Source organism: Tachypleus tridentatus, chromosome 4 (assembly GCF_004210375.1).
Source record: "Tachypleus tridentatus isolate NWPU-2018 chromosome 4, ASM421037v1, whole genome shotgun sequence".
Classification (NCBI taxonomy): Eukaryota; Metazoa; Arthropoda; class Merostomata; order Xiphosura; family Limulidae; genus Tachypleus; species Tachypleus tridentatus.
The window spans coordinates 40,108,243-40,135,643 of NC_134828.1; the positions used below are offsets into that span (position 1 = coordinate 40,108,243).

The following is a 27,401-nucleotide window of genomic DNA, read 5'->3' on the forward strand; positions in this document are numbered from 1 at the left end:
TTTTGGTTTTCATGTTCTTCTTTAGAATTTACTAGCCATAAGTGAATATTGTTAACTATCCCTAATTAGGAAAATTTGCTGAATTTAGTAATTTAGAAGGGGTGGCCCTAGGTCTAACAGTTGCTGATGAGATATTAATGGAGAAGGATTTTTTGCGAATGGAAACCTCAAACGTACAGAGAATGCCTTGAGATTACAACTATTTTAATGACATCTACTTGCATCTCCAAGACCCAAACGAGAAAGATAATTCCATGGCTCAAACGTTTTAAATCTTTAAAGAAGTCTAGGAACGATCTCATAAACAGACCACATCTGTACCTTTCACTAATGTTGAAGCTTTTCTCTTGGTTTCAGAACTACTACTAATACCACAACATGTGGCAAACATCCATATCAAAGAAACTTCTGCTGTTTCTAACAACATGATAACATTAGTCTGGAACAAGAGCTTCCACCATGACTTCATGACGACCACCAATATCTCTGTCCCAACATCAAAGCTTTCATAAACTACAACCAATATATCTAACCCAGCAACCTTTGGAATATCCTATACTACAAAAACATCAGACTTGGAACCAAAGCTTCTACTTTAGTATTTTGTTTTAAAATACATTACTAAACTAAAAGTGTTTCACTGGTTTGCCTTAACTTTGTAAGATAGACAAACTTCTAAGAACCCATAGGTAAAAGAAAAGGGGAACATGTTAAGAAATGTGTCAGCCACACTACTTCTGCCATATCCAATGCTGATGAATCATTTTACCAGATACCAGGGCTATTCAAATTAGCCATGTTTCATCCAAGCATTATTGTTTAAAGTTTGATAAAATTAAGAGTGCAAAATAAGAGATTGTCTAGTCTACTTTGTAAATATATTATTAATGTTATTGGGAAATCAATGTTGTATATTCTGTTTTAATACTTTTTCTTTGTTGCAAGTTTTGCTTTCCATGTGTTGTATTATGATATTTGACAAATTTAGTGTTAAAAATTATTTTGGCATTTTAATATTTTATTATTACATTAAATGTCTATTTTAAAGTTTTGCTTGTCTGTCCCATTCCTACCAGCTTAATATGTAGACTTATTATACAGACCTAAGGAAAGTAGCCTCTGATAAAATTCTTCAAAGGTGAAGTTTGGATCAGAAGGATTTAAAAAAGAGGTAATGATGAAACCATCATATTTTTCTGCATCAGGTATTAATTTTTTAAAACCAAATTTCTTCATTCCTTCTCTAAGAACTTCACAGTTGATATGGTATCTGTAAAAAAAACATGTTTAAAGGTTACTGTAGAGGATGTATTGTAGTTCATGTTATGGAAATTATGGCTTAAAAATTAAGTGTTTAATTAATATAAAGCAGTTGCTTTACTTTATTTAAAACTAGATATAAATATACAAATGTAAAATATTCCACAATACTTTTTTATTATTTTTATTTTCTAGTTACAATATTGTACAAAAACTATAGGGTATAAAAGTCTACTGTGACATAATGGGTATTCATCATGGATCTACATTACAAGTTAGCTATACTAATGGCTGATAACATTGCAAGTATAACTAATTCCATTGTAAAAAAAAGGCAGGAATAAGACAGAGTGAGGAATAATAGCAAGTAGAATGGAAGAACTAAAGAACTGATTTAAAAATGAAAAGTTCAAATTCAGTATTGGCTGAAATCAGTTTAAAATAAATTATATGGATACAGGTTAGAAGCACAATTAATTAAAGTGAAATAAGAATATAAAAGAAACATAATTACAATAAACATCAAACTTATACTAAAATTATTAAAATAATGTGAAAAAGTGGTAAAGTGGATTAGAAACAAGATAAAATGAGAGTTATCTCTTATGAGGAAAATAATAGTGATCTGTGACCTTTATTCATTTTTCTGCCAGATAAGAATCACATTTTATTTTATCAATAACATGGTTCTCTTAGGTATTAATACTGTTTTTAAAGAGGAAAAAAAATGATCAGGCTGGTTGAAGTGTTGGGCAACAGGAATATATTTTTGGAGTTCACAGAAGATTAATTGTTTAAATGCTCTATACGAGTTGTTCTGGTTTTTCAAACCTACTTACAGCTGAATTTTTACAATGTATGAGATTAACAATACTACATGTAACTTTTAGTAATTTTTATTTTTGGTTTATGTGATATCACAATAAGGGTGATCACAATTCATAACAAGTATATTTACTAGCCCTATATTATAAGTTTTTAGTGAGATCATAACAGCATCATACTAGGACTCATTAAGTTGGCTGAGAATGGAACACACAAAGCAATGGTTAAAATACTGCCAATTTAGTTATACATGATATATATAATTAAAAGAACAAAGTGTATCAGTTTGACCATGCATGTATGCATACTGGTTCACTTGGAAACCTAATATTCCTATTGACTAATTGTACAATGGTTACTTTCATATCAGTGCGAAAATAAAGGATATTTAATGTGTACTTTTTATACAAATGCAAAAATTTCAATATTTATAAAATTAGCTTTAAAAATAATTACTTCAGCAACATTAAGTTAATTATTTACCTTTTTGTGGCTTATAACTAACATTATACAATGAAATTGAAATACAAATTTCAACAGGTACCTAAAAAATCAATGATTAGGCCTAAATTTTAAGTATGCTTTGCAGATGAAGCACAAATGTACCCACTATATAACCTAGAGCAATTACTCTTATTAATCACTGCCAAAACTTCATTCACATTTCATGCTCCACAGTTAACACACTGTATGAAAGAAAACAACTATGGGTTTTAGACGCTATACAAATGTGATTCATAAACACATGACAATAGTTTATTTTTTTACACTTCTTGATAACATGATTTTAAAAATTCACTGTTTTCTAACTATTATACATTTCCAACTACACTGTATGGCCAAAAGGGTGTGGACACCTGACCATCACACCCATATGTGCTTGTTGAACATCTCATTTTAAAACCATAAGCATTAATATGAAGTTGGTTCCCACTTTGCTACTATAACAGCCTCCACTCTTCTGGGAAAGCTGTTCACTAGGATTTGAAACATGGTTGCAAGGATTTGCTCCTATTCAGCCACAAGAGCATTAGTGAGGTAAGGCACTGATGTTGGGCGAGAAGGCCTGGCTCGCAGTCGGCATTCCAATTCATCCCAAAGGTGTTTGATGGGGTTGAGGTCAGGGCTCTGTGCAAGCCAGTCAGGTTCTTCTGCACAAACCTTGGTAAACCATGTCTTTATGGACCTCACTTTGTTTATGGGGGCAATGTCATGCTGAAACAAAAAAGGGCCTTCCCCAAACTGTTGCCACAAAGTTGGAAGTACACAATACTCTAAAATGTCATTGTATGCTGTAGCATCAAGATTTCCCTTCACTGGAACTAATGAGCCAAGCCCAAACCACGAAAAACAGCCCCAGACCATTATTCCTCCTCCACAAAACTTTACAGTTGGCACTATGCATTCAGTTAGGTAGGTAACGTTCTCCTGACATCCGCCAAACCCAGATTCGCCTGTCAGACTGCCATATAGTGAAGCATGATTCGTCACTCCAGAAAACACATTCCCACTGCTCCAGAGTCCAATGGCATTGTGCTTTACACCACTCCAGCCAATGCTTGGCATTGCACATGGTAATCTTAGGCTTGTGTGAGGCTGCTCGACCATGGAAACCCATTTTCTGAAGCTTCCGATGAACAGTTCTTGTGCTAACTTTGCTTCAAGAACAGTTTGGAACTCGATGGTGAGTGTTGCAACTGTGAACAGACACTTTTTACGCACTTCAGCATTAGGCAGTTCCATTCTGTGAGCTTGTGTGGTCTACTGCTTCGTGGCTGAGTTGTTGTTGCTCACAGACATTTCCACTTCACAATAACAGTACTTACAGCTGACTGGAGCAACTCTAGCAGGGCAGACATTTGACAAACTGACTTGTTGGAAAGGTGGCATCCTATGACAAGTGCCACATTGAAAGTCACTGAGCTCTTCAGTACAACCCATTCTACTGCCATTGTTTGTCTATGGAGATTGTATAGCTGTATCATTGATTTTATGCACCTGTTAGCAATGAGTGTGGCTGAAATAGCTGAACCTACTAATTAGAAGAGGTGTCCACATACTTTTGGCCGTGTAGTGTATCCCAGTATGTAGACCTAAAAATCGACATTCGGATCTAAGTTTGAATATGCTTTGTACATGAAGAATGAGTTTACTTGCTAAAGGAATAAGATACTACACCACATTCATTATTGACTGTAGTAGATCCAACACTTTGTTAAACTTTGTTAATACTGAATGGGAGAGAAAAAAAAAATCGATACCATTATGGAAGGAATAAGAAAATAATTGAAATGACAACAAATAAAGACATTTTAGCTTTACATATTTTAATGCAATAATTTTAAAAATTTACTATTTTATAACACTGATATACCAAGAGTCCAATCATGAAATGAATCTTAAGATCTTAGGCAAAATTGAGTGATTATCTAGAGAGGCAAGGTATTTATACAAAAATATTGTACATAGAAGTATATTTTCTTTGTAGTCCTTTTATGTTTAATACTTTTTTACTTTAAATACAATTTAAGTTATTCTTAGTGTAAAGTGATTTGCATATTAAGATTAAAACAGTTGTTTTCATCTTGCAGTTTTCAAATTTTATTTGCATAACCTCTAGGGCCTCCTTAATGAAGATTAAGTTTTTCCAGTAAAATGTTATATTTTATGTTATATTCTCCACACCAATACTAATTTGTCTTGGATGAGTCAACCAATCTCATAATCACCACAAAAAATATGAAGTAAATATAAATTACCCATTTTTTCTCTCTAGAACAACCAGATGTTACAACAGAAAATTACAATTATTTATCCCAAATGGTTTAAGGCTTAAAACACTTAACATCTATTTTACTTTAATTCTGTTGCATTATTACTCTTTTAACTGTGTCTAATTAATCCCATGATACAAGCTGTAAATCACACAACAAATATGTGGCTAAAGTTATGGTACTGAGTGATGTATCACAAACTATTTGTCGGGAGTTTTTCTTTCATTATTTAATCTGATAAATTTCTAATCTTGACATTTCAGTTACTTTTATAATGATAAATACAAATATATATGTATATATGAGAAGTTTAATATTTACTTGTCTATTTAACTGACTTTCTAACCAAGGCATAAATACCTCAAATTAATTCCCTTAGCCATTTGATCTGATCTTGAAAATAGTAACTTTCAAATGTTGGTGAAATAAATAAAATTCTATACTTAGAACAGGGTTGTCTTATATGTCATCAATAAACTAAATTTTTTTTCTTTCTGTTATGTAATTGCAAATACAACAAAGAATTACTGACAATTTGTGAAAGAGAGGATGTGACAAAAGGGCTTGACAAATGGGTTTAACTTCCTGGTTTATGTATAAATAAACAAAGAGTACCAAAGGCTATAAAAATTATAGTATGTCTTATTAATATTTATACTGTAAAGAGTAATTTAACTCAGGACATCATAGAGGGGTGATGAAAAGATAAATTGGTAAGTTGGAGCAAGCAAATGTCATATCATCCAGAAACATAGATACTGATGACTGTTTGCTTTAATGTAATTAATTATGATTAATCTATATATACTATACGTCAGACAAACCTTGTGAAACATTCATGGAATTATGTCTGAAAATATCATTAATAACAGGGTAACAACAGATGAAACAAAATATTCTAATTTTTTTAAGTAGGAATGAAGGAAAAAATTCTTTATTAGCTATACTGATTGCCAGATTGATTTTTAATTTTATTCTAAATACATAGCTAACTCTGATGAGATGATAGTATTAATTACATTATAATATGTCTGATAATAATTTGTAATAAATCTTTTCACTGGCCCTATATGTCCAGTAGGAAGAATTCATAAGAGTATCTCAATCATTTACTTAATTCAATTAAGGTACATTAACATACACACTGTTATACTAGTCATTAATGATACTGAGTTTCATAACAGTTAAGTACATTTCACATCTCAGTTGCTTTTATCACAATGGCTAGCATTTGTTTACACTACTCATATATGTGTTTTTATGAACTTATCCACCAACTTAGGAAAGCCTGACAACAAATATTTCTTGAAATATTGTTGGAATAAATCAAGTTCTGTTTTAATTTAACATATTTCTCTTCCCTATCTTCCATTTCAGGCTGTTTTCACACTTAAACATACCTTTGTTAAAGGGTACTTTTGTAAGTTTCTTTGACTTTTTGTATTCATGGCAAAAGAACTATTATCATGATTTACAAAACTAAATACTGTTTTATTTATTTGTTGTAAAGCTCAAACAAGAACAAGGCATCATCATCATTCCACATGAGTATCATCTAAGCTTAAGAACCTAATTACTTTGCAATTTTAAAAGTAAGTTCAAATAAAAACAGTCTTCTTGAAAGAGGGAAAATAAAGTATAACAAATGCAAGAAGATTAATATATTGCCATTAAGCTAATTTTTCAAAATGTTTGTTTGGTTACATATACCTCAATTTATATACTCTAGACAAACATAATGTAAGGGGTGTCATTAACAGCTGGATGTCAAGGATTCCCTCAAATTTTCAACTTTGCACTGGACTATTTTCATTTGTAGATCTTTCTTTTTATATGTCCAAAATAACTCTCAAATGCAGTGTTTCCTTACATTTAAAATGGTGTCTTTATAACCATGTTCTAAATGCGATGATGTTCCAACTGTAATGTTTGTTGTATATTTATTATTGATTGGTAATTACTGTCGCAGACTGTACTCAAACTTTGAGTGGATGTGATGATATCGTTTATACTATAATTATGATTTTTTTTAAAATTACTAGTAATTTTTAATAATACTTATAAAATTGAAAATTCCATATGGAATTATATCACCTCAGTAAAAAGATCTTTCTTTTTTTATATGTCCAAAATAACTCTCAAATGTTTCATTCTTTACACATCGTCATGAATTTACATTGTGATAATTTTCCACACATAAAATGTGTCCATTATTCTGTACTATTTGACTACAAATATAGTTTTATCATTTCAAATGCCTCAACTGAATTTAGTAGACATTTACATACACTTTATATCAAGTTATCTCTCTCAACATGGGATTGGACTATATGATCAACTTTGTAACCATTTGCAATCGTTATAGTTTACATTCTAGTAACTGTGTATCTTTACAGAATTTGATAGAATTTTATTAAACAGTACAAGTCGTTTGCACACAAAAAAATCAGTCTTAATTAAGTATTTTTTCTAATATTTGTTCGTGAAAATGTTCTAATTTTTAACTAGTAAGAGTACAAAGTGATTTTCATTTTAAAATTAAAAATACTTTTCTTTGTCTCAGAAATTTCATATTTCATTTGTGTAACCTCTACAATTTCTCAGATATACAACTTTTTTTTCAGTAAAACTTTTTATTTTATCTGTTATTACATTAACTACTTGATTGTTCAGCCTGTAGGAGACTCATCAAATATAATGAAAATGAGCAGCTGTCCCTTTTTTTCTTCATTATTAATCATGAAGTTTCAAAGTACATACTCTCAGAGTTTCAAATACTAAACATAACCCATATATTTTCTGTGTTTATTTTATTGTCAACATCTGAAGCTGCAACCCATTGTAACTTAAATCATCACTCTTCTTATAAAACTGTTTATATACAACTGTAATACACGATACCACTGACAGCAACAACGCATGTGCAAAGCAGTAAAGTATCTCACATGCCCCTTTCTCTGAAAACACAATAATCAACTATATTTTCTATAACACTTACAAAAGAAATTTTACAGGGTAATAAAATTGCAATTAGAATGTGTGAAAACATTTATTATATGTTTCAGAGTTGGGCTGGTCCAGTAAACTTTGTAGGTTCTGAGTCAGGTCGATTCAGTTACTCTGCACGTGTTTCAGTACTACCAGTCATCTATTTAATGTGTGTGTGAAATTTTGCAGAATAAGTATACAAAGGTATTATTTGGGCATATTTTTATAAAATTTACTACCATCTTTCACTTTCCCCCTAATTTTGTTAATTTTATATAAAATGCATCATTTATTAGTTATGAATAAAAACTAAATATTTTATATTAAAATTCTGTAAATTTTGCTAGATGATCTTGAACATCAAACAAAAAAGTGATTAGTTATTATTGAATAGCTAAATATACGTATATTTTAATAAAGTTCTTGTGTGTTTATAAATCCCAAAAGAGAAATTTCAGTTTTCTTGGCAGTCTATGCATTTATTGTTATAGACCTAATCAGATAATTTATTACCCCTTTAACATGACATCAAATTTCATATTATTAAAAAGCTAAAAATTGTACTTGCAAAGGTAATTACATTTTGCTAAAAAATACACATTACTCACAAAATTGCAGTTAAAGTACACATTCCATATCAGTAAAAAAGCATCACTCAAATCATTATAATACACAGGCAAAAGAAACAAAGTCATACACCTGATTTATGTGCAGAAAAATACAGAAAAAGAGATATATGCTTCCCATTAGGGAAATGATAACCACAAGCAAAAGACTGCAGATGGAAGAAGTGGCCAAAATCAATGAAATAAAATGACAATAGACCTGAACTGAAGAGGTAGGCAGAAGAGCACCAACCACCTGAAGCAAGATAGAGACAACATTATGTGTGAAAAATTACTAGTGAATATGTTATTGTATCATGGTTCATCACAGCTCTATAAAATTATGTTAATGGAATATTTATAGTACCTTGCCACAGACTGAGATGTGAGATCTGTCACATGCTTGTCACTTGCTATACTAAATGAGATAAAAGGCAGGAATAACTACTGATCTACAATCCCATGAAAAGATGATGTCCCTCCTGTTGCTCTTGGCTAAGTTGGAAAAAAAATGTCTGAAAAGGACTATCTTGGCCTTAGAACATTCTTTTTTTATGCATTCATTGTTTTAAGTAGCACAAAGAAGAAATATGATAGCCAGAGAAAATAAAGTTGCAATTTGGTGGACAGAATGAAAGTGCAACAAGGAAAAAAAGTAATGCACCAGTAAATAAAGACCATTAGAGTAACTAGAAACTCAAAAAGGACAGGAAAAGAGGATTTAACACAGACAGTGACAAGGAATCTGTGATCATGTGCTAGTTCTCACAAACATTGCTGTACATGGCAGTAGTGTCACCCTTCTACTGTTGGAGAGCTACAGCATTATGATGACTGCATCATAGGCTGGTATAATACACATAGGCATATGTAAGGATGTAAGTTTGTTCAAAAGTTTTGGAATGTGCTGATAATTCTATGGGAGTTTCACATGATGTGATAGGTCTTAGTAGCAATGTTCCCTCTTAATTTTTTCAAACCATTTGTGGAATGAGTTTTAAAGTGTGTACCAGTATCAAGATAATGTGTGGATGTGTACTACCAAATATTTTAGGGGGAGGTACCAGTTGGTTACTTGAGCTTTAGGCCTATCGACTGCCAGGGTCATTAAGGCCATCAATGAGTTATGATTCTTCACCAATATTGAGAATGTGCATGGCTGCAATAACGAAGTGCATGGCACTTGATCGGTTGTTGTGTTCAATGCAGCCTAGAGGGAACACTGCTTATTTGTGCAGAGAGGTAAGTAGCATTTCTGAATTGTGTGTTTTCATAGAGTAGTAATTATTGAAATGTGGTAGATATTTGAAATTATATCATGGTACTCATTTGAACTTATTACTGAATTAAGGAAGGTTTTAAAGAATTTCAACCCTTAATGGTAGTCTTCAGTGAGCACAAGTTCAAAAATATTGTTCAGCACTATTATGATGAACTGCAAGTTTATGCCTATGTGCACCAAAAATAATTTAAGTTAAATATTTGAAGATTGGGTGGTATTAATGTTATGTATTATTCTTCAGGCATATTGGTTCAAGACTGTAGTTTTGCTTATCACAAAAAAACTGTAATTTGATGAATACAAAATGTGAAACCCAGTCTATCCTTATCATAATCTGTTCTTGTCAAAGTTCACACAATTACATTAAACATCAAAGTCAACAGGCAATAAAACAGGTATTGGCATTATCAATATAAAAATTAACAGTGAGAAATATACTAAACCTCTCACTGCAGTATATTATACACCTCATATTTAAATGTTGGGCATGTTCAACCCAAACTTGATTATAAATTAATATTTACTTATAAAGATTATTATTACCTTCTTCCCCTTGCTTCTATCCCTCCTTCTTTCACCAGTTCCATCAAAGCTTGGTGGAAAGCAAGTAAAGCATGGGTTGGTGGAGTAAAACGAAACTGTTTATTTCTTTCCATTTCCTCAAACTGATCATACAAATCAAGACTGAGACTACGTGCATTTCCTTTGATATACAAAAACTGGGACTTTATTCTGAGTATAACTTAGTAGGACATCCAAGTTAGTTTATTCACACAAGTACGAAGAACTATTGTAATATATAAGATCTGTTAGCATCAAGAGAAAGTAGAGTATAGATCTAAGTGTTTTTTTTAAATTAAATTCTTTATGTTACTCTTTACATAAAAAACTATATATGTTAAGCTTTTATGATTTTTAAGAGCATTAAACCATATGTTTGTACATGTACAACTTACAATCAATACCTCTGAATCAATACAGCTGATTATATCATTGCACATTAATTAAACTTACAAATTAACAAGCTCATATTCAGACTACTTCATCAATTTTACATCATTATTCCTTAGACTTAACCCAAATTGTATCTTAGGAAATACTGCATAACAATATCACTCCTACTCGTTTAATCTCTTACATTTAAACAAGTTTTATATTAGGACAACTTCAAGTAACATTAGGTTTACTCCATTAATCTATTACATTTAATCCAAGTTGTGCCTTAGGATTACTACATTCTACTGTTACTTCTACTCCATTAGCCCATTACATTTTAGCTAAATTTGACTTCAGGAGTACTACAAGCAACCATTAGGGCTACTATATTCAACACTGTTACTTATACTCCATTAATCTGTTACATTTAAACAAGTTGTAATTTAAGACTACAGCATGTAATTATTAGGTCTACACCATTAATCTGTTATGTTTAACCAAAGTCATGCTTCAGGATTACAACAAATAATATTACTTCTGGTCTATTAATCTGTTATTTTTTGTCCAAGAAGTGTTTTAGAACTACTACCTTCTATTGTTACTTCTACTCCATTAATCTGTTATATTTAATCAAGTTGTAATTTAGGACTACTGCATGTAATCATTATGTTTACACCACTAATCTATGACGTTTAGTCCAAGTTGCACCAGGACTACTACATTCTACTGTTACTTCTACTGCCTTGATCTGTTACATTTAACTAAGGTGTACTTTAGGACTACTATATGCACCTATTATGTCTATATCATTAATCTGTAAAATTGAGACCAAGTATTGCCTCAGGACTACTACATTTTACTGTTTCTTTTAATACATTACAATTAACCCATTAGTGCCTTAAATTTACTTTCCATATTCATTTTATCTACAACATCAATCTCTTAGCTTAAACACTTTTTAATTTTATACTAATTAAACTGTATGAAGTGCTAATACCTCTGAAGGAAATTCAAACAGTGATGAAACTATTATTTGGTTTTCTTATTTCATTATTAATTTATCTAAAATATGTGTTTCATATTTGAATTGATAAGCTTTGAGTATGATGGAATGAAACAGGCAATATTATTTTTACTGCAAACAAAAATTCAAAATCTTCCAGAAACAGATAATGCACAGAAAAGTACAACATGGGTCAAAACTTAACTGCAAAACGAGTGTAGTAAATTTAGCTTCTAAATTTTTTTTTCATTTATAAAATTATATCTAGCACAACTTGTTTAAAAGTATAAATTATCTATTATTATTTACATGTATTGTTACATATTCAACAATATAAACAAATTTAAAACAAGCACAATATATTTGATAGATAAACCTTAAACAATCAAAAATATTACTTGAAAATCCAATAAACTTAAAATTCTACAGTGTTACTTTTTAAAAATGAAACGATAATTCTTTTATATGGTCACATGAAGTAACTTGTAAATATATACAAATTAATTGATACATAAAAGTATGTATTCTTATAATAGATGCAACAACAAGGATTTATAGAACACTATTTCAATTGACCTCAATATCTAATATCTAAAAACACAATAGGACTCTAATATCAGAGTTATTTCAAAATATTCCTACCTTTGCACTTCCTGAAGTGCTCCAATCGTGCAATACAGAAAGAAAATCCAGGCACTCCCTCTAAACATTTATTAGCTGAACTTATCAGGTAATCAACTTGAGAATTCTGGAAATCTAATGGTATTGCTCCAAAACTACTCATTCCATCAACAACATAAGCTGCACCTTCAGAAAATTACAAGTTCATACAGCCATCAAATTACAACCACTGGATATAACACAAAATAAGTTTAAAAAGTATAATTATTATTAAGTACAAGCTCTCAATTTTAGTTTTATAAATTGGTCACTACATAAGCATCCTTTGAGGACTAAGCATTCTTATAAATTTTCATAATCACCCACAATATTAAGAGTCAAAGATGATGTGTAAAGCAATGAAAAACATAATTGTTGGTTTGTTTGTTCACATAAATTATACTTTATGCCCACAGTCGCCTAAATAAGAAGGTAAGATACCATATGGTTTAGGCAACTAAAAGACAGAATCCACAAGCTAAAGAGGCTACACTTAACAGAATAATGAGACTGGCTGTCACTCAAAACACACCCACAGATGAAAGTATAAAATATGTTTGGTAGAACCATACCTTGAACCTAAAACCCTCAGATATACAGCCAAATACTCCAAGTATTAGGACACATTTGGTTCCAGATGTAAACTTTGTCAAAAGTTTTGTGTTATACATTTAAGTGTTTAACACTGAAATATTCAACATTTAAATGTATAACAGAAAAGTTATGAAGCTGATTACAACTTTGTGTACTGATCTAGTTTCTTTATTTTAACCTCAAATGTCTTCAGTAACTGATGTTCAATTCTAACTGGCTTACAGTTATTGTATTAGTTAAACTTTCCATGCCATTAAAGAGCAAAGGTCAAATTTATCAGACATCCATTAATGCTAGTTAACTTTACATTCATAAGGTAACCTTTTAGTAAAGATTACATACTAAATAGGCAAATTTGACTCACTACAATTCAAACTTATAAACTGCTTGACCTAGGAATTGTTAAAACAAAAAACTGCTTGAAACTACAAATTTGCAAAAATTAATCACCCATAATATTTGTTTGACCAGCTTTTTCTGGGGGGTGGGGCATTCTCTTTCATTTAAGCAATACTCCTCAATGTTTAAGTCACACAGATCCCTTTTTATATGTGTGATAATATTGTAGTTTAATTCAGTATTAATTTGATTAATTTCAAATTTCTACATTTAAATTGATCTATTTGGTTTGTACAATGGGCAGTCTACTTTATTGTGGAAATATGCAACTATTTGTAATTATTATTTTATTTCTGTCAATTTGTTTATTTCAGTTTTATTTGTTTCAATTCTGTATTACCTTAGTGTTAGTGAATTACTGAGTTATGCCTATTTTGTATTGCTAACACAACATTGTGAGACTCTCACTTAAGCACAACATGTGGACCTCATCATGCTCAAAATAACATTTTTAGCTCATGATTCAAACATTTTTGTATGTTAAATGAGCTCGAGTTATTTTATTACTTGTGATTCAACCTACTTTTCTTTTCATTATATCCTGAGCAGAATAAAAATCAATGCAATGAAATTAATCATACACTCACAGTTTTCTTTTTTTTGCAATTTTTAGTAATTATATGAGAAAAACACAACACAAAAATGAGAATCCTGAATATTCACTATTCATTTTCAACTGTTATTGTGTGTCTAGAGGAATTGCTGTTTGACATAAAATATATTAAGGAGCTTAATAACTAAATTTTTATCACCATTTATCGGATCTACACTTTAGGAAGAAAATATAAAAATTTAAGTTTTTTTCTAATAAATTGATTTTACTTAACTAGTTTGAACATTTTCTATCTAAAGATGAAAAAAATTTGTAATATCACCTCACTAACATACTTATATTCTTTCAATGTAGGTAGCATATCCCATTAATAGTTTTTAAAATAACCATAAAATTGTAATTTTCCTATAAAAATGTATTTCTAATTATTTTCATTTTCATTTCTGATAAGGTACCTTTCCTCCTCTCACAAGATTAGCTTGAATTCCACAGTGAACAGTAGGAGGGACTGGTGCAAGGGCAGAATAGGCATATCTCCTGAAAGCATCTGAAAGACATTCCTAGAGGTGAGATAAACAGATAAGAAATTCTTAGGAGGGTCACTACACCACTTCCAAACCAGGTAGCTCTTTGTCATGAACATGTGGAATCAAAACATGGCAGAACATGAAGGGAACACATCTGCATGGAGAGGATAGTTGAGCAATGAGATGGTAAACAGAAAGCTGAATATATCAATCCCAAAATGAAAAGTTGGCAAATGAGGATGTGTCCCATGGTGTAGAGTGGCAAAGGCATGACAGGTTGTACTTGGTAAGTTAACAACATTCAAAACATCATTTCTTGGGTAAAGACATCTTCACAAAGGAAGTATGAGGACCTTCCAACTTCACCAAAGTCCCAGATTAAAGAAGAAACCTAATAATTCACTCCATGAACCACAGGGTAGCCGAATGCCAGAAATCCAGGAGTGTGTTATCCAGAACCAAAGGAAAGCCCATCACATTCATTCAATCTCTGCAACTGTGAAAACAGCCTGAAAAGACCCCAGATTGATAACAAGCATCACCAAACAAGGTAAAACCCAGAACAGAAGTGGAAACAGGCCACACAAACCTTCTACAGCCAAAAATACAGAAAAACAAGTAAATAAGGGAAGATCAACAACCAAAAAAGTTGTGTGAGAACTTATGTGACTGGTTCACTCAACCTCCAAAACCTTACTTGCTGAACTCCTGAGTGTAGGAGGAGAACATCAAATTAGAGGGGTGAATTGCCTTTGAGCATCTAAACCTTGGAAATTAGTTGCTCATCCAGAAGATCTTGAAACTCCCTCCATCCTGGAGAACACTACCACTCTACTCTGAACTGAATATGTATAGCCATCATTATGGAACTTATACAGCAGGTTGCTTCCATGGTCAATCACTCCAGCAGCTTGGAAATGGTAGCAGTAAGGACTCCAACACCTCAGATAGTGCAAGGGTGATCATAAAACACAATTTTTAAAAGCAGACCATACAAATGTATACAAACTTGGAATGGCAGGGATGTTGTGCAATCCCCTTCAGTGGGTGGCACAGTCTGGATATATTATGATGCAGTTATAACAAGGAATTTATACTCTAGTGATCTTGTGAATCATTCCATTTCACAAGTGAGTGTACATAGCCATAAGAAATGTATAAAAATCAACAAGATTTAAAGTGTAGACTTGATAACAAGATGTCTGCAAATGGCTATGGTAATCTAAATGAAACACATTTTGTGTAAAGTAAAAATACCTTGCTGAAGTCTGTCAAATAGCCACAGGTGGCACACAATACCCTCAGGAAGCAGAAACAGCAAATAGGTAGTGGGAGATGAATGTGTGAGGAGTCACCCACATGCCAAACTGTAGAAAATCCTCCAGTAGCCAATGAAGACGAGGGCCAAGGAAGAAAGAAAGGTGATAGAGTTCATGTGAGTAAATGTGAATGCAATCATGCTAGGAAGGATACAAGAAGGAAGAGGCCACTTGGATCAAATTTCAAGCCCATTTAGTCAGAGTAACTGAGGAAAGATCATGAAAAGAGGAAGATTATAAAGGAACATAAAGGAAGGAACAAGAATCCTGAAAGGAAGTTGTGTGAGCAGTATAACAACAGGGGACATAAAGAGGACAGAGGAGTCCATTTAGATCAGGATGAGGGTAGGAATGAGAAACAAAGATACATAGAAAAGGGAAAAAGAGGACTGACTTCTAAAATCACAGAGATCTTAGGAAGAAAAGCACAATCTAGGTAAAGGATAAGGTAGGAGAAGTGGTGCAAAGTGCTGGTAACATTGAGAGCAAAAATATCTAACCTACAATATGCACAGGCCAGGAGAAGGAGGAGATACATTTTCAAAAAGAGGTTAAACAGAGAACACATAGCTTTTGAAGGGAGGTTAAGTGAGTGCATGAAGGACCACATTAATGTTCCAGTCTGGGAACAACAGATACCTCTGTAGCTAATAGAGCTGGAAGGAATGGATGAACATGGAAAGGATAGGGGAAACAAAAATCATACATAAACAGGAAGAATGGAAGGTGAGTAATAATACTGCATCAAATCCCAAAATTGAGGAGACTGAAACCCCCCCCTCAAAGAGCCATGTGAGAAACTCAATCACACAAACAGCAGTAGGATGACAAACCTGGAAATCCTGAACCAAAGCCCAGGAGCAAAAAACACTCCACTTCCTCAGGTAAACAGCTTAAGAAGGATGAATGGAATGGGATAAGTGAGAAGCTACTCTGCAAAAAAATCTTGAACTCCTCACTAGGGACTAGACAAAAGCCAGATATGAAAACAGTAGATGGAAAGTGTTGGATGTACAACCAGTAGATGGGGTTGATGTAACAGGTCTTTAGGTAAGGAAAGAGGGAAAGGAGGGAGCACCTGGAGCTGAAACAATTAAATAAATCATGGTTGAGTGGGCCAGTAAGGAGCAATCAGCAGGACTCTGCAAGGAGTGGCAATGAAGTAGTTGGATTGAAAGAAAAGCAGAAAGAAACAGACAGGACCAATCTTGGCTTAAAATAATTACTGCCAAATCCCTAAGATGGGGAACTGGAGCCCAAAACTGAGTTAGCTTGTGACTGAGGGTGGTAATAAATGGATTGATCTTGAAATGACTAGAACACCACCAAAACAGCAGGATATAGGGATGATTTTGTGGGATAAATATAATCCAATTGGGAAAGATGATCTGCCATTAGCTTGGATATGCCCAGAATATGACACAGTGTCAAACAAAGTTAATGAGGGCAAGCCCAAGAGAAAAGAACCAATGTGCAAAAACAGTGATTTTGACTAGGTGCCACTCTAGTTATTTATATAAGTCACCCCTGTAGAATTACTGGAAGAGGTCATAACCAGGAAACAGCTGTTGACAGAAATAAAATGAGTTCATGCCCAACAGATGGTCAAGAGTTCAAGGATTTGATGTGAAGAGAATGTTCTTCTGCAGGCTAACGACCTGAAACCCATTAGTGATCAACCCATGCACCCCAGTTCTGAAGGGATGCATCTGTGAACAGATGTAACTTTGGCCATAGAAAAGGAAGTGGGGTATCTGCAAACAAAAGGGCCTTGTCCAACCATCAATGTAGATCATCCATCAAGGAAAATGGAAGGTGAATAGGAGCATTCAAGGGAATCTATGTGAGGTTCCCATTGGTCATGAAGGGCTCACTGAAGCAATTATACAAGCCCTGCCAAGGAGTATCATAGGTTTCAGAGACAACCATCTCTTCAAAAGTGATAGAACATTGCTAGTAGTATATATGGGAGCAAATAGGGTTGTCTGAAAAGCCAATTCTAAAACATGGAGCCACAGAAGAGAAAGTTAAACCTGATCAAAATGAGAATTGAAGAAAACATCTAGATATACAAAGTATTGGGGAGGATGAAGGAATGATCCCTCCAATGTGATCAACCATCCTGCCTGCACAGCTTCAAAGAACTGACAAGTAGAACTGACTGACTCTTGTTTGAAATGGGCATGAAGAAGCCAGTTATCCATGTACATGGAACCATGAGAAGGTTCTGGGTATATGGTGATGGGTTCACAAGAATTTAGTGTCATGACCCAGAAAGTTCTAAAAAGAAGAGAACTACATATGTATAGCTAAAGACAAAGACAACAACATGCAGTCTACAGAGAAAGGGAAGAAGTAGAGGATGTCCCCAGAAAACCCAACAGGGTTCCTGTAAAAAGCTTCAGACAGAAAGATAAATGAAGATAAATATTACAAAGAGTGTCAGAAGAAGATCATGGTTGGGCTTAGGTAGGATAAATAGAAAAATTGGGATCCATCTTCCCAAACAGGTAAAAATAAACCCACAACTGGTGGTTCAGAATTTGGGAGCTTGCTTAAAAAGTCACAAAGGCAGACCAACCTGAAGCCAGAAGGGGACTGAGCATACCAATGCCATCTCTCAATGGGGCAGCAAAAGTACATTATAAAACTGAACATAAGAGGATGGGTAAAAACAATAGAGAGAGGTTGAAACAAAAAGGAAGTCCAAGATAACTATAGCAAGAAACAAAATATCATATAACTGAGTTAATCTCCAAGAATGCCAATGAGGGCTTGTTGCCAAAAGTGCAGTAAGAGATGAGTGATATGTATTAGAAGTAGCAACAGCAACTTCAGAATTCAAGTTAGATACTAATCCAGTGAAAAAGGCACGGCAAACATGAGGAAATCTAACACCCTAAAAAAAAAACTGAAGTTACATTAAATGAAGTTGAACTAAAGTAAATACAGTTAAACCACTTACAGGGTACTCAGTTGTCTAAAGAAAGATATCTACACTTAAGCATTGTCTGAGTAATAGATCAGTATGGGACACAGAGGGAGTGCTTTCCTATTGGTGTAGAGTTGATGCATGATGATTTACATGAGAAATGTGTTGGAACCTTGAAATTCAATAGAGTGATGTGGAAGGCTTGTGGCACAAAAAAAGGAAAAGCTAATCTTGTGAGTGAAAAAAAGGTACCATCTTAGAAACTATTATGTAACAAAGGAAAAGAAGATAAAGTTAAAATTTTCTACCTGGACAATATCTTCTTACAATCAATCCAACCTCACAGACAGGATTGATCACCCCTGTACTTGTCTCACAGTGCACCACAACCACAGTACTAAATTGCTGTTTCTTATTTTTTAGGATTAATTCCACCTGTTTTGGATCAACTTTTTGCCCTTCTGGAAATGGTATGCTCTCATATGGAAGGCCTACTCTTTCACAGATCATTTGTATTCTCAAACCATAGGCACCATTGACTAAAACAAGCACCTATCAAAAATAATACCAGCTTTAAGACAAATGTTTCACAACAATCATTTACTGTTAATGATAACTCCATTTAAATTTTGTCTCTAACATTAGATTTATTTTAAAATAATAATAAGAAGAAATATTTGGGTATCATCATAATATGCACTGGTGCAAGGGTGACTACTTTAAATTCAAAATAGCCAAACTATTTTATTTCTCTCAGTATTACACAATATTTATCATAGTAAATTAGAGTTATATATTATTATTATTATTACAAGTATAAACTAAACTTTTAGAATTTTAGAATTAAATTGAGTTTCAAATGGGTATTTACCTCTGAAATACTGAAAACCTTTGTTTTAAAGTCATTTTCATGATGTTGATCAACAAGCAACTTCAATATGATATATTATTCATATATCAGGAGATATAATCTCTGCTTTCACACCATAATTCAGATTTCAAAATTTCAGTCATAAGGAAAACAACATATCTATTTATGGGAAGGTGAGTGATAATGCATTTCAGAGATAATTCCCTCTTTGAAATTAATTTTAATTTTAAAAAGTGTAAAATTCAAACCAGGTACACTTACCTCTGAAATCTTAAGAGCTACAATAACTACACTGAAAGATGAGGACATCAGATTTATAGGACACAGTTTCATCACAAATGAGCATTTAAGCAGGAGGGAATAACTTAAATCATAATAATGAAATGATACAGTCAAGCAAGACTGAAGTAAAATCCAAAACCCAAATAAAGATCAAAGGACTGGATTCAAGGGAGAAACAACTAAACATTGGACCATGTTTTGTTGTCTTTCAAAATTTATAGTACATATTGGATAAATATACACATTTTGATAAAAGTTAAGAAAAACAACCTTTATACTCAAGATAAGTTTAAAAGAATATTTATTTTTATTTAAACATTTTGCTTTTGTGACTTCTTCAGAGCTAATATACATAATTGTTTCATATTCTAATATCAAACAAATGTATATATTAATCCAGAAGTAGCCACAAAGACAAAACATTGGTTTAAATAAAAATATATTCTTTTACATTTATCTGAAGGGTAAAAGTCATTTTTTGATACCTTTTATCAAAAATTGGACCAAATATGGAGATTCAGAAACAATCAGCCCTCCATGCACCTTTTAATTAAAAGGGGTGGTCAGCTAAGGTGTAGATAAATGTGGAGCCATCATACACTCTGGTGTGGTAACAGATGGTTGCATTTCAAGTAGTCAGTGTCAGACTGCAATATATTGTCCTGTACCTTCAATAGAAAATTTTTGGGTTGGTAAACTAGTAGTAGCTATTGATTGGACATGCTGTTGAGACTAAAGTTATCTGAAGCAACATCAAAAAAGTCCAACCAAATCACAAAATATTTTCAGTTGGTGGACACACAGGGAGAATCAAAACAACCCAAGTGGACCCATGAAGAGTACAACTGGAATACCAAAGCACTGTAAAAAAATAAAAATATAGCAATAAAGTGTTACCTATCCTGGTTGGAGCTATCCTGAATACTTTACAAAGTTGCACGCACAAAAGTTGGAAGGTTACCCACAGAAAGTCATTATCAACCACCTGATGGTATCCTCTGTCCAACTTCAAAAGGCATCATTTTCTCATGAATCAGCACTGTAAGTGAAAATGTGCCTAGAAAGAATACAGAGGTACATGTAACATGCAAGAGTCTTTACTGGACAAACCCATACATATACAGAATCTCATAGTATGAGTAGAGACCATGTTTTTGGCCCCTTCCCTTACCCTTTTGCCAAAAGTATGTTCCAAAACGTCATATGTTTTTATTTCACTTTTTTGAATTATGTATACAAACCAAGTTTTTGTATACAAAAACAAATTTTTGTAGTAGTTTGATATAAATCTTATTATGCAAAAAAACAACAATATTCATATAATAAAGCTTATATTATAAACCTGAGATATTTAATGAAATATGAATGTAAAGAAAATTAAATATACAGGTTTATTAGCAGAAAATTTCTTCTACATGTAAAAAGACAACTGTAAGTAAAATCTATAAAATATTAAACTAGATGTTTGTTGTACCATACAAGATTCAGAAGCAAGGTGCCACACAAAGTGATATATCACAGTTGAGACAAAAATGTTTGATCTCTCTTCCCAATAGCATTATGTTCTCTTATTATAAACAGCCTTCAAAAATACGAATTATGTTATCATCCATCGGCAGAATAAGAAATTGATATAAAATGGAATTTCAATTTCACATCAAATTTATTTGGGCAGAAAAACTTTTGGATACAAACAACCTGATTTAACCAGGTATAATAATAATTTATAAAGCTGTTTAGTCCAAGAATATTTTGGATAACAAGGGAAGTTGCTAATGATTGTATTTCTCTAATTATCCCCTGTAACAATAAAAGAGATATTGATGGATATTGATACAAGGGCTACCATGTCCATTGGAGAGGTAACACAGAATAAATCAACTACAAGGAAAGTCGCCTGGATTGAAGAATCAATCATAGATGAAGGCATGTGCAATACTGAAGCATGAATTGATTGCAATGTGATGTAAATATAAATTTAAAAATATATTCAAATTCTATGGGGTATGGTAACTGAGACACAAAATAGATTGCCAGATGGCAAATTTGACAAGATTTAATCTGTAATTCACTTTAAATATATTTAGAACATCCTGGTAAGTAAGAAGAATGCATTACAAGTCAAATTGTTAATGTAATTGGAACAATAGTTGAAGAGTATGAATCTTTATAAGATATAGACAACTTCTTTCAAAACACCCTAAAAGGTTCAATACAAACTTTTGGTAGGAAGGCATCATCTAGGTATAAATATAATACCTTCTAAGAAAACAAGATATATGAAAAGTTAAGAATATATAGGGTTGAGGAATAATTCGTGAGCGTTTTTTTCAAGTTAAAAAATATATTCATAAATGAAACGCTTTCGCAAAATATTTCATGTCATTTGGTAGATAATTTTTTGCTCTAATAGATGGTGTGTTTGATTTTCATATGTCTTTAATTTTTGCTTTCATTTTCAGCTCATTAAATGGAATGTCAAGTGGACAAAATCGAGCATTTTCGACACCATCTGCTTTTCGCATTTAATTTCTGGCAATTTCGTTTAAAACAATGCATTCTATATACCTAGGTATTACATGAAATAAAGTATCATAATAAATGTTTTGGGTGTAATGTGTTCATGCATTGAAGTATTGTATAGTCTTGCATGTAATGCTTGAATGAAATTATTTAAAAACGCTCACAAATTATTCCTCAACCTAATAGATACCAACGTGTTCAGCCTTATGCAAGAATTAACATAAAATAATATCTAAGTTAAACAAGATAAAATAAACAAGTTACTAAAGGTTCAAAAAAGGAAGATGCCAAGAACCGCAGGACTAAACTCAATAACTATTTAGGACAATGCCTAAGAACATGAACATGTTTAAAACAAAAGAAATCTATAAACAATGGAAACTAAAGAAATTGATGGCTTCCATGTCATTTGAAGTTGATAGATAAGGCATCTCTGAAATCATATGCTGTACAAGATGGTAAGCTATGATCATGAAACAAGTACAATTAAACATTTTTGGAAGAGTTGGAAGCTAACATTTTTCTAAATTGAAAATGTATTTCTAAAAATACTTACCTCTGCTGATACTTATAATTATTATTCAACCATCAGGGTTTCTTCCTTTACCCATCCAAGCACTTGTCTGATTTTTTTTGCTTGTTCCAGCCTTAATATCCCACTCAATCACCCTCATACTCTCTACCTACATCAGTACATTTTCCTGGTACTGTATATAAGCACTTCATTCAAATAATGTTATTAATTTTTTGAAACCAACTCCATCACATCTCTAACTTTAGCTCTTAGTAAGAAAAATGAGTGTGAGAGTGTCAGAAGAGAAAAGTATTATTGGAAATGCATTTTCAATTTAGGAAAATGTTAACTTCCAAAACACACTTACCTTTGCTGGCATTTATAGCTTGAATTCCACACTGAGAAGGTGGGATGGTCTGTGAGGGCATTTTCTATACACACAACATCTGCACAGGTCAGAAACATACCAAGAGAAGACTGGTATCATAGAGGGAGAACCACACTGCACCTATAACAGTATGCTCTTCACCCTGAACTTTGTTCCTACATCAAGGTTGGAATTGTACATAAATGATTGGTACTATAGGCCAGTCCCAACCAGACAGCCAAGATTTTGCTACTAAGGGGTGAAATTAAGGGGTTTTGTCCCAATATCCTATATTAGTAATAAGAAAACTTTGACTGCAATGCAATATATGTATATACTTTGGATTGGATCTCAACCTGTAGCCACAGAATAATATATTTCAAACCACTTGAATCACAATAAGTAAGAAACACTTAAGTTGTCAAATCTTCTCTTCCACCTAAAGAAACCCAAAAGGTAACACCACAGTCTTGGAATGATGGGATCATGTATGATTTGCTCAAAGAAAGGAACAGAATTCATCTAGTTTGGAATGATGAAGATTCATGCTTGCTCCCCAACTGAGTGGGCAAGGAGTGTTCCACTTGTCCCTGGAATTATGGAGTGAATGTGAAACAACTGTGCCTAACCAAGTACCTTGGATGAGATCACTTCATGTTAGGAATTATGAGAAGATTGTGAACCACCTTCCATGAATAATATACTAAGCTGATACTGATTAGAGGAAAGGCTATGCACACCCCAACTGGATAGCTGAGCATTAAATATGAACTGTGAACTGTTTTATGAATACGCTAGGCTCAAACATAGACTGATGCTGCTCCAACTGATATCTGGGAAAAACATCCAGGTACCTGAATGTTAAGAGAATGAGAAAATGGTCTGTGGGCAAACAGCACAACTCACTCTAAACAATGATGCCCATAGGTCAGCAGTAATGAAAAATAAACCTACAGAGTAAAAGAGATACATGGCACATAATAGTCAGGTCACAAACAGGTGTAGAGAAAGAACATATAATGTAACATTAACGTGTCTGAAATAATCATTTAGAACTAGTTATTCAAAACAATGTGAGGAATCTGGAGAGTACTGAGGACTTAAAAATATGTAGTAATGATAATCAAATGGTAGTCAGTAAAGCCATCATAAACAAGGAAACTGTGGAAGATACCAAAACCTCTGTCAAAGAAAAAAAAAAGAGTTATGGTTGATTCCACTAATTGAAAAGGGATCAACCTCTTCTCAATACACAATTGCCAATATGCATATCATTACTGTTGATAAAAGTGATTTTTGGACTAAATAAAAACCAAGACAGATTATTAAAAACCTTATAAATTAAACCTAATGACATATGAAAGACAGCATAACCTCTCTCTCAAAAGCTTGAGCTTCTGGATAGCTGGGTTTATCATACTGGATCATAGCTATCTCCACAGTGATATCCCAAATAGAAGTGGAAGAGTTGGATAAACCCAAAAGGACAGCAGAAATCTAATGCTGTTAACAGGATCTGACAATGGGTTGGAACAAATCACCTTTTGCACCCTGAATAATATATGAAGTGGAGAGAAGACTTAGAGTGGTAATTCAGTCTTGTCCAGACAGAATGCATCTATTGCATAAGCCAAGAGATGAGGTACTGGAGTCTAAATTGCCAGTGGTTGAGTGATCCAATTAGGGGCCATCCTAATAGTTAAAAGTTGCAAAAGTAAATTCAACAGAACCTTGAAATGTAACATCTATTCTATCGGGAGAATCCATTTAGACTGAGACAATTGACCTGCTACTATTGGCATCACCTGTAGAACACAGTGATAGGATAGGACTGGTCCTGAGAAAAGAAGTTCAAAATTTAAAAATAAGGAGCCCTAGACCATGTGCCTCCTTGATAAAAAACACAAGACATCACCAAGGAATTGTTTGAGTGAGGCTTAATAATTTACCCCTAAATAAACGAAGGCCATGAGGCATTGCCTGTTGAAAAGCAAGAATGATGAAACATTGTGTTAGAAATCCTCTTCTTCCATGCACAGAAATTGGAATTCCTGACTGTTGGTTTTTGCATCTTATCCATGAAGCAAGACATTGATGAAAGATGAGACTCTGGATGAGATGGCAGAAGAGGAACCCATATCACAGTACTGTTAAAATTGATGTTTATGATCCTTGGTCACTTACAAATGAAGGATTGTTTACATTTTTATCCCAAAGGCACATAAGATTCAAGTAATGCTCACATTCCCAGAAGAGAAAGAACCATCTATGCAGTGGGAAAAGGAAAGGTGAGTGAGAATGTGGACACCTTATTCTATAGCATTGAGCAGGATGGGTGACAACTGTGCCTAACTGGAGGTGAGATGAAAAATAAAAAATGCCCAGATTAATGATATATTGAAAAGGAAACTTGCTTTGGTTGTATCTGAAATCAGAATCAGGATGTAATGGCCTCACAGTTGAAGAGATGGTGCCATCAGTAACCAGTACTTTGTGGAATTGTGTGTGCACATTATAATGGAATGAAGGAGATGAGAAAAAAACTGTATAGTATGGCAAAACCCATTTGAAACTTAGGTGAATCTGAAGGGAAAAACACAGAACTGCAGTACCTGACCTTTGTACTGATAGTTGTAGAACTTCACTGCTAAGATGAAGTGCAGATAGTAGCAAAGTACAACCAAGCTGGTCATCTGCAATTTAAGTAAAACAAATCAACATAGCTTGAGGAATAAGTAAATTAGGAATCTTGCAGAATCTAGGCATTGATAAAGATGAGTCAAATCAATTACTGGTCACCAATCTGTGTCTGCAAAGGTCCAACAATTGAAAGGAACAAAAACTAAAAACAAGCGTGACTATCCCACTACCTCAAGACCATGCAAACTCAGATAATCCTACAACTAGTTTCAAACTCCTGATGAACTGCAGGAGATGGAAACTCTACAGGTTTGGTTGATAATAGTGAGGAATATGTGAATTGAATGACAAGTTGTGATCCAAGTCCTGCAAAACTTTTGGACCCATGGTTAAGGTTACCATGTGTCCAGAAGTTCTTTTAACCAAGCCCTAAGAGCCTCAGAATCAAAACAATAATCACCAACACTGCTGGTGATCTGACTAAGCAGTGGAAACCTTGGATACAGACAGAATCTATTCTGGATACCAACGTGGAAAGGGGCAGATGTCGGAAGCAGAACTATGATTTCCTGCAGGAGCTGATTTAATTCAAGACCCAAACAAAAATAGGGAGAAACTGAAAATTACACCATTATCCACATTAACAATGGATCTAGCTCTTAGTCAGAAAAATGCCTCCACCTAGTGGTAGTAGGATAAATAATGCAGTTTTAGTAACATGTCATATAAGGTCTAACTGTTGATATGTGTTTATTCATTGAGTACACATGTATAAAAAAAAACTACAGGTGGCAGCACTTATCTCAATATTCTTAACACTCCCACTTAATTTTAAGTTTTACACAAACTTACAATTACTCTCAATAATCTTACAGTTATTCTAAATGTTTTACAATTACTTTCAATCTGTTATTATAATCGTCACTTTATCTGGTTCATTTATTCATTGGTGCCAGTCCAACATTATCTCTGAACCTTTCAAATGCATTTCTGGCAAGTGACTTTGTAAGAATGTCAGCAGTCATACTGTTTCTGGGACAATATTCCAGTTTTACTGATCCGTTCTGCACACATTGGCGAATGAAGTGGTAACGAATATCAGTGTGTTTTGTTCTTGCATGACCCACTAGATTCTGTGCCATTGTGATTGTTCCTTGGTTATCTTCCATGATACAAACAGGGTCATCAACTTCGGAACCTATTTCTTGCAGTAGTTTTCTCAACCATACTGTTTCCTGTGCTGCAAGACTCAAGGCTATATACTCTGCCTATGAGTTGGACAGGGCCACCGTGTATTGCTTTTTGCTAATCCAATTTACAGCTGCTCCTGCTTGAATGAAAATATTTCCTGATGTGGACTTCCTATCATCCAGGTCTCCAGCAAAATCTGCATCTGAGTAACCAGTAATGACGTCTCCTGGTACCTTTTCAAACTTAAGACTAAGATCAGCTGTTCCTTTCAAGTAATGTAGGATTCTCTTTGCTGCTGTCAAATGTACTGTGTTGGACTGAGCACAATATTTCGATATTGCTCCCACTGCATATGC

At 33.3% G+C, this 27,401-nt stretch overlaps 2 protein-coding genes across 7 annotated transcripts in view; one reads left to right on the top strand and one right to left on the bottom strand.

The window, feature by feature from the left end:
* Positions 1-837, top strand: part of LOC143248903 (uncharacterized) — an 87,228-nt gene extending 86,391 nt beyond the window's left edge. The window contains exon 7 of the transcript XR_013027260.1: positions 358-837. The gene's annotated coding sequence lies outside the window, so the exon portion shown is untranslated. The remainder of the gene's footprint in view (positions 1-357) is intronic.
* LOC143248904 (2-aminoethylphosphonate--pyruvate transaminase-like) overlaps positions 1-27,401 on the bottom strand; it is a 47,144-nt gene that overhangs the window by 7,677 nt on the left and 12,066 nt on the right. For 5 of the 6 annotated variants that reach the window (XM_076497849.1, XM_076497848.1, XM_076497846.1 and 2 more), the window contains 4 exons: positions 18,966-19,209; positions 12,316-12,480; positions 10,278-10,437; positions 1,104-1,270 (listed from right to left, as the gene is read on the bottom strand). In XM_076497849.1, the coding sequence (XP_076353964.1) occupies positions 1,104-1,270; positions 10,278-10,437; positions 12,316-12,480; positions 18,966-19,209 (736 nt within the window). The remainder of the gene's footprint in view (positions 1-1,103; positions 1,271-10,277; positions 10,438-12,315; positions 12,481-18,965; positions 19,210-27,401) is intronic. The other variant, XM_076497845.1, reaches the window with a different exon arrangement.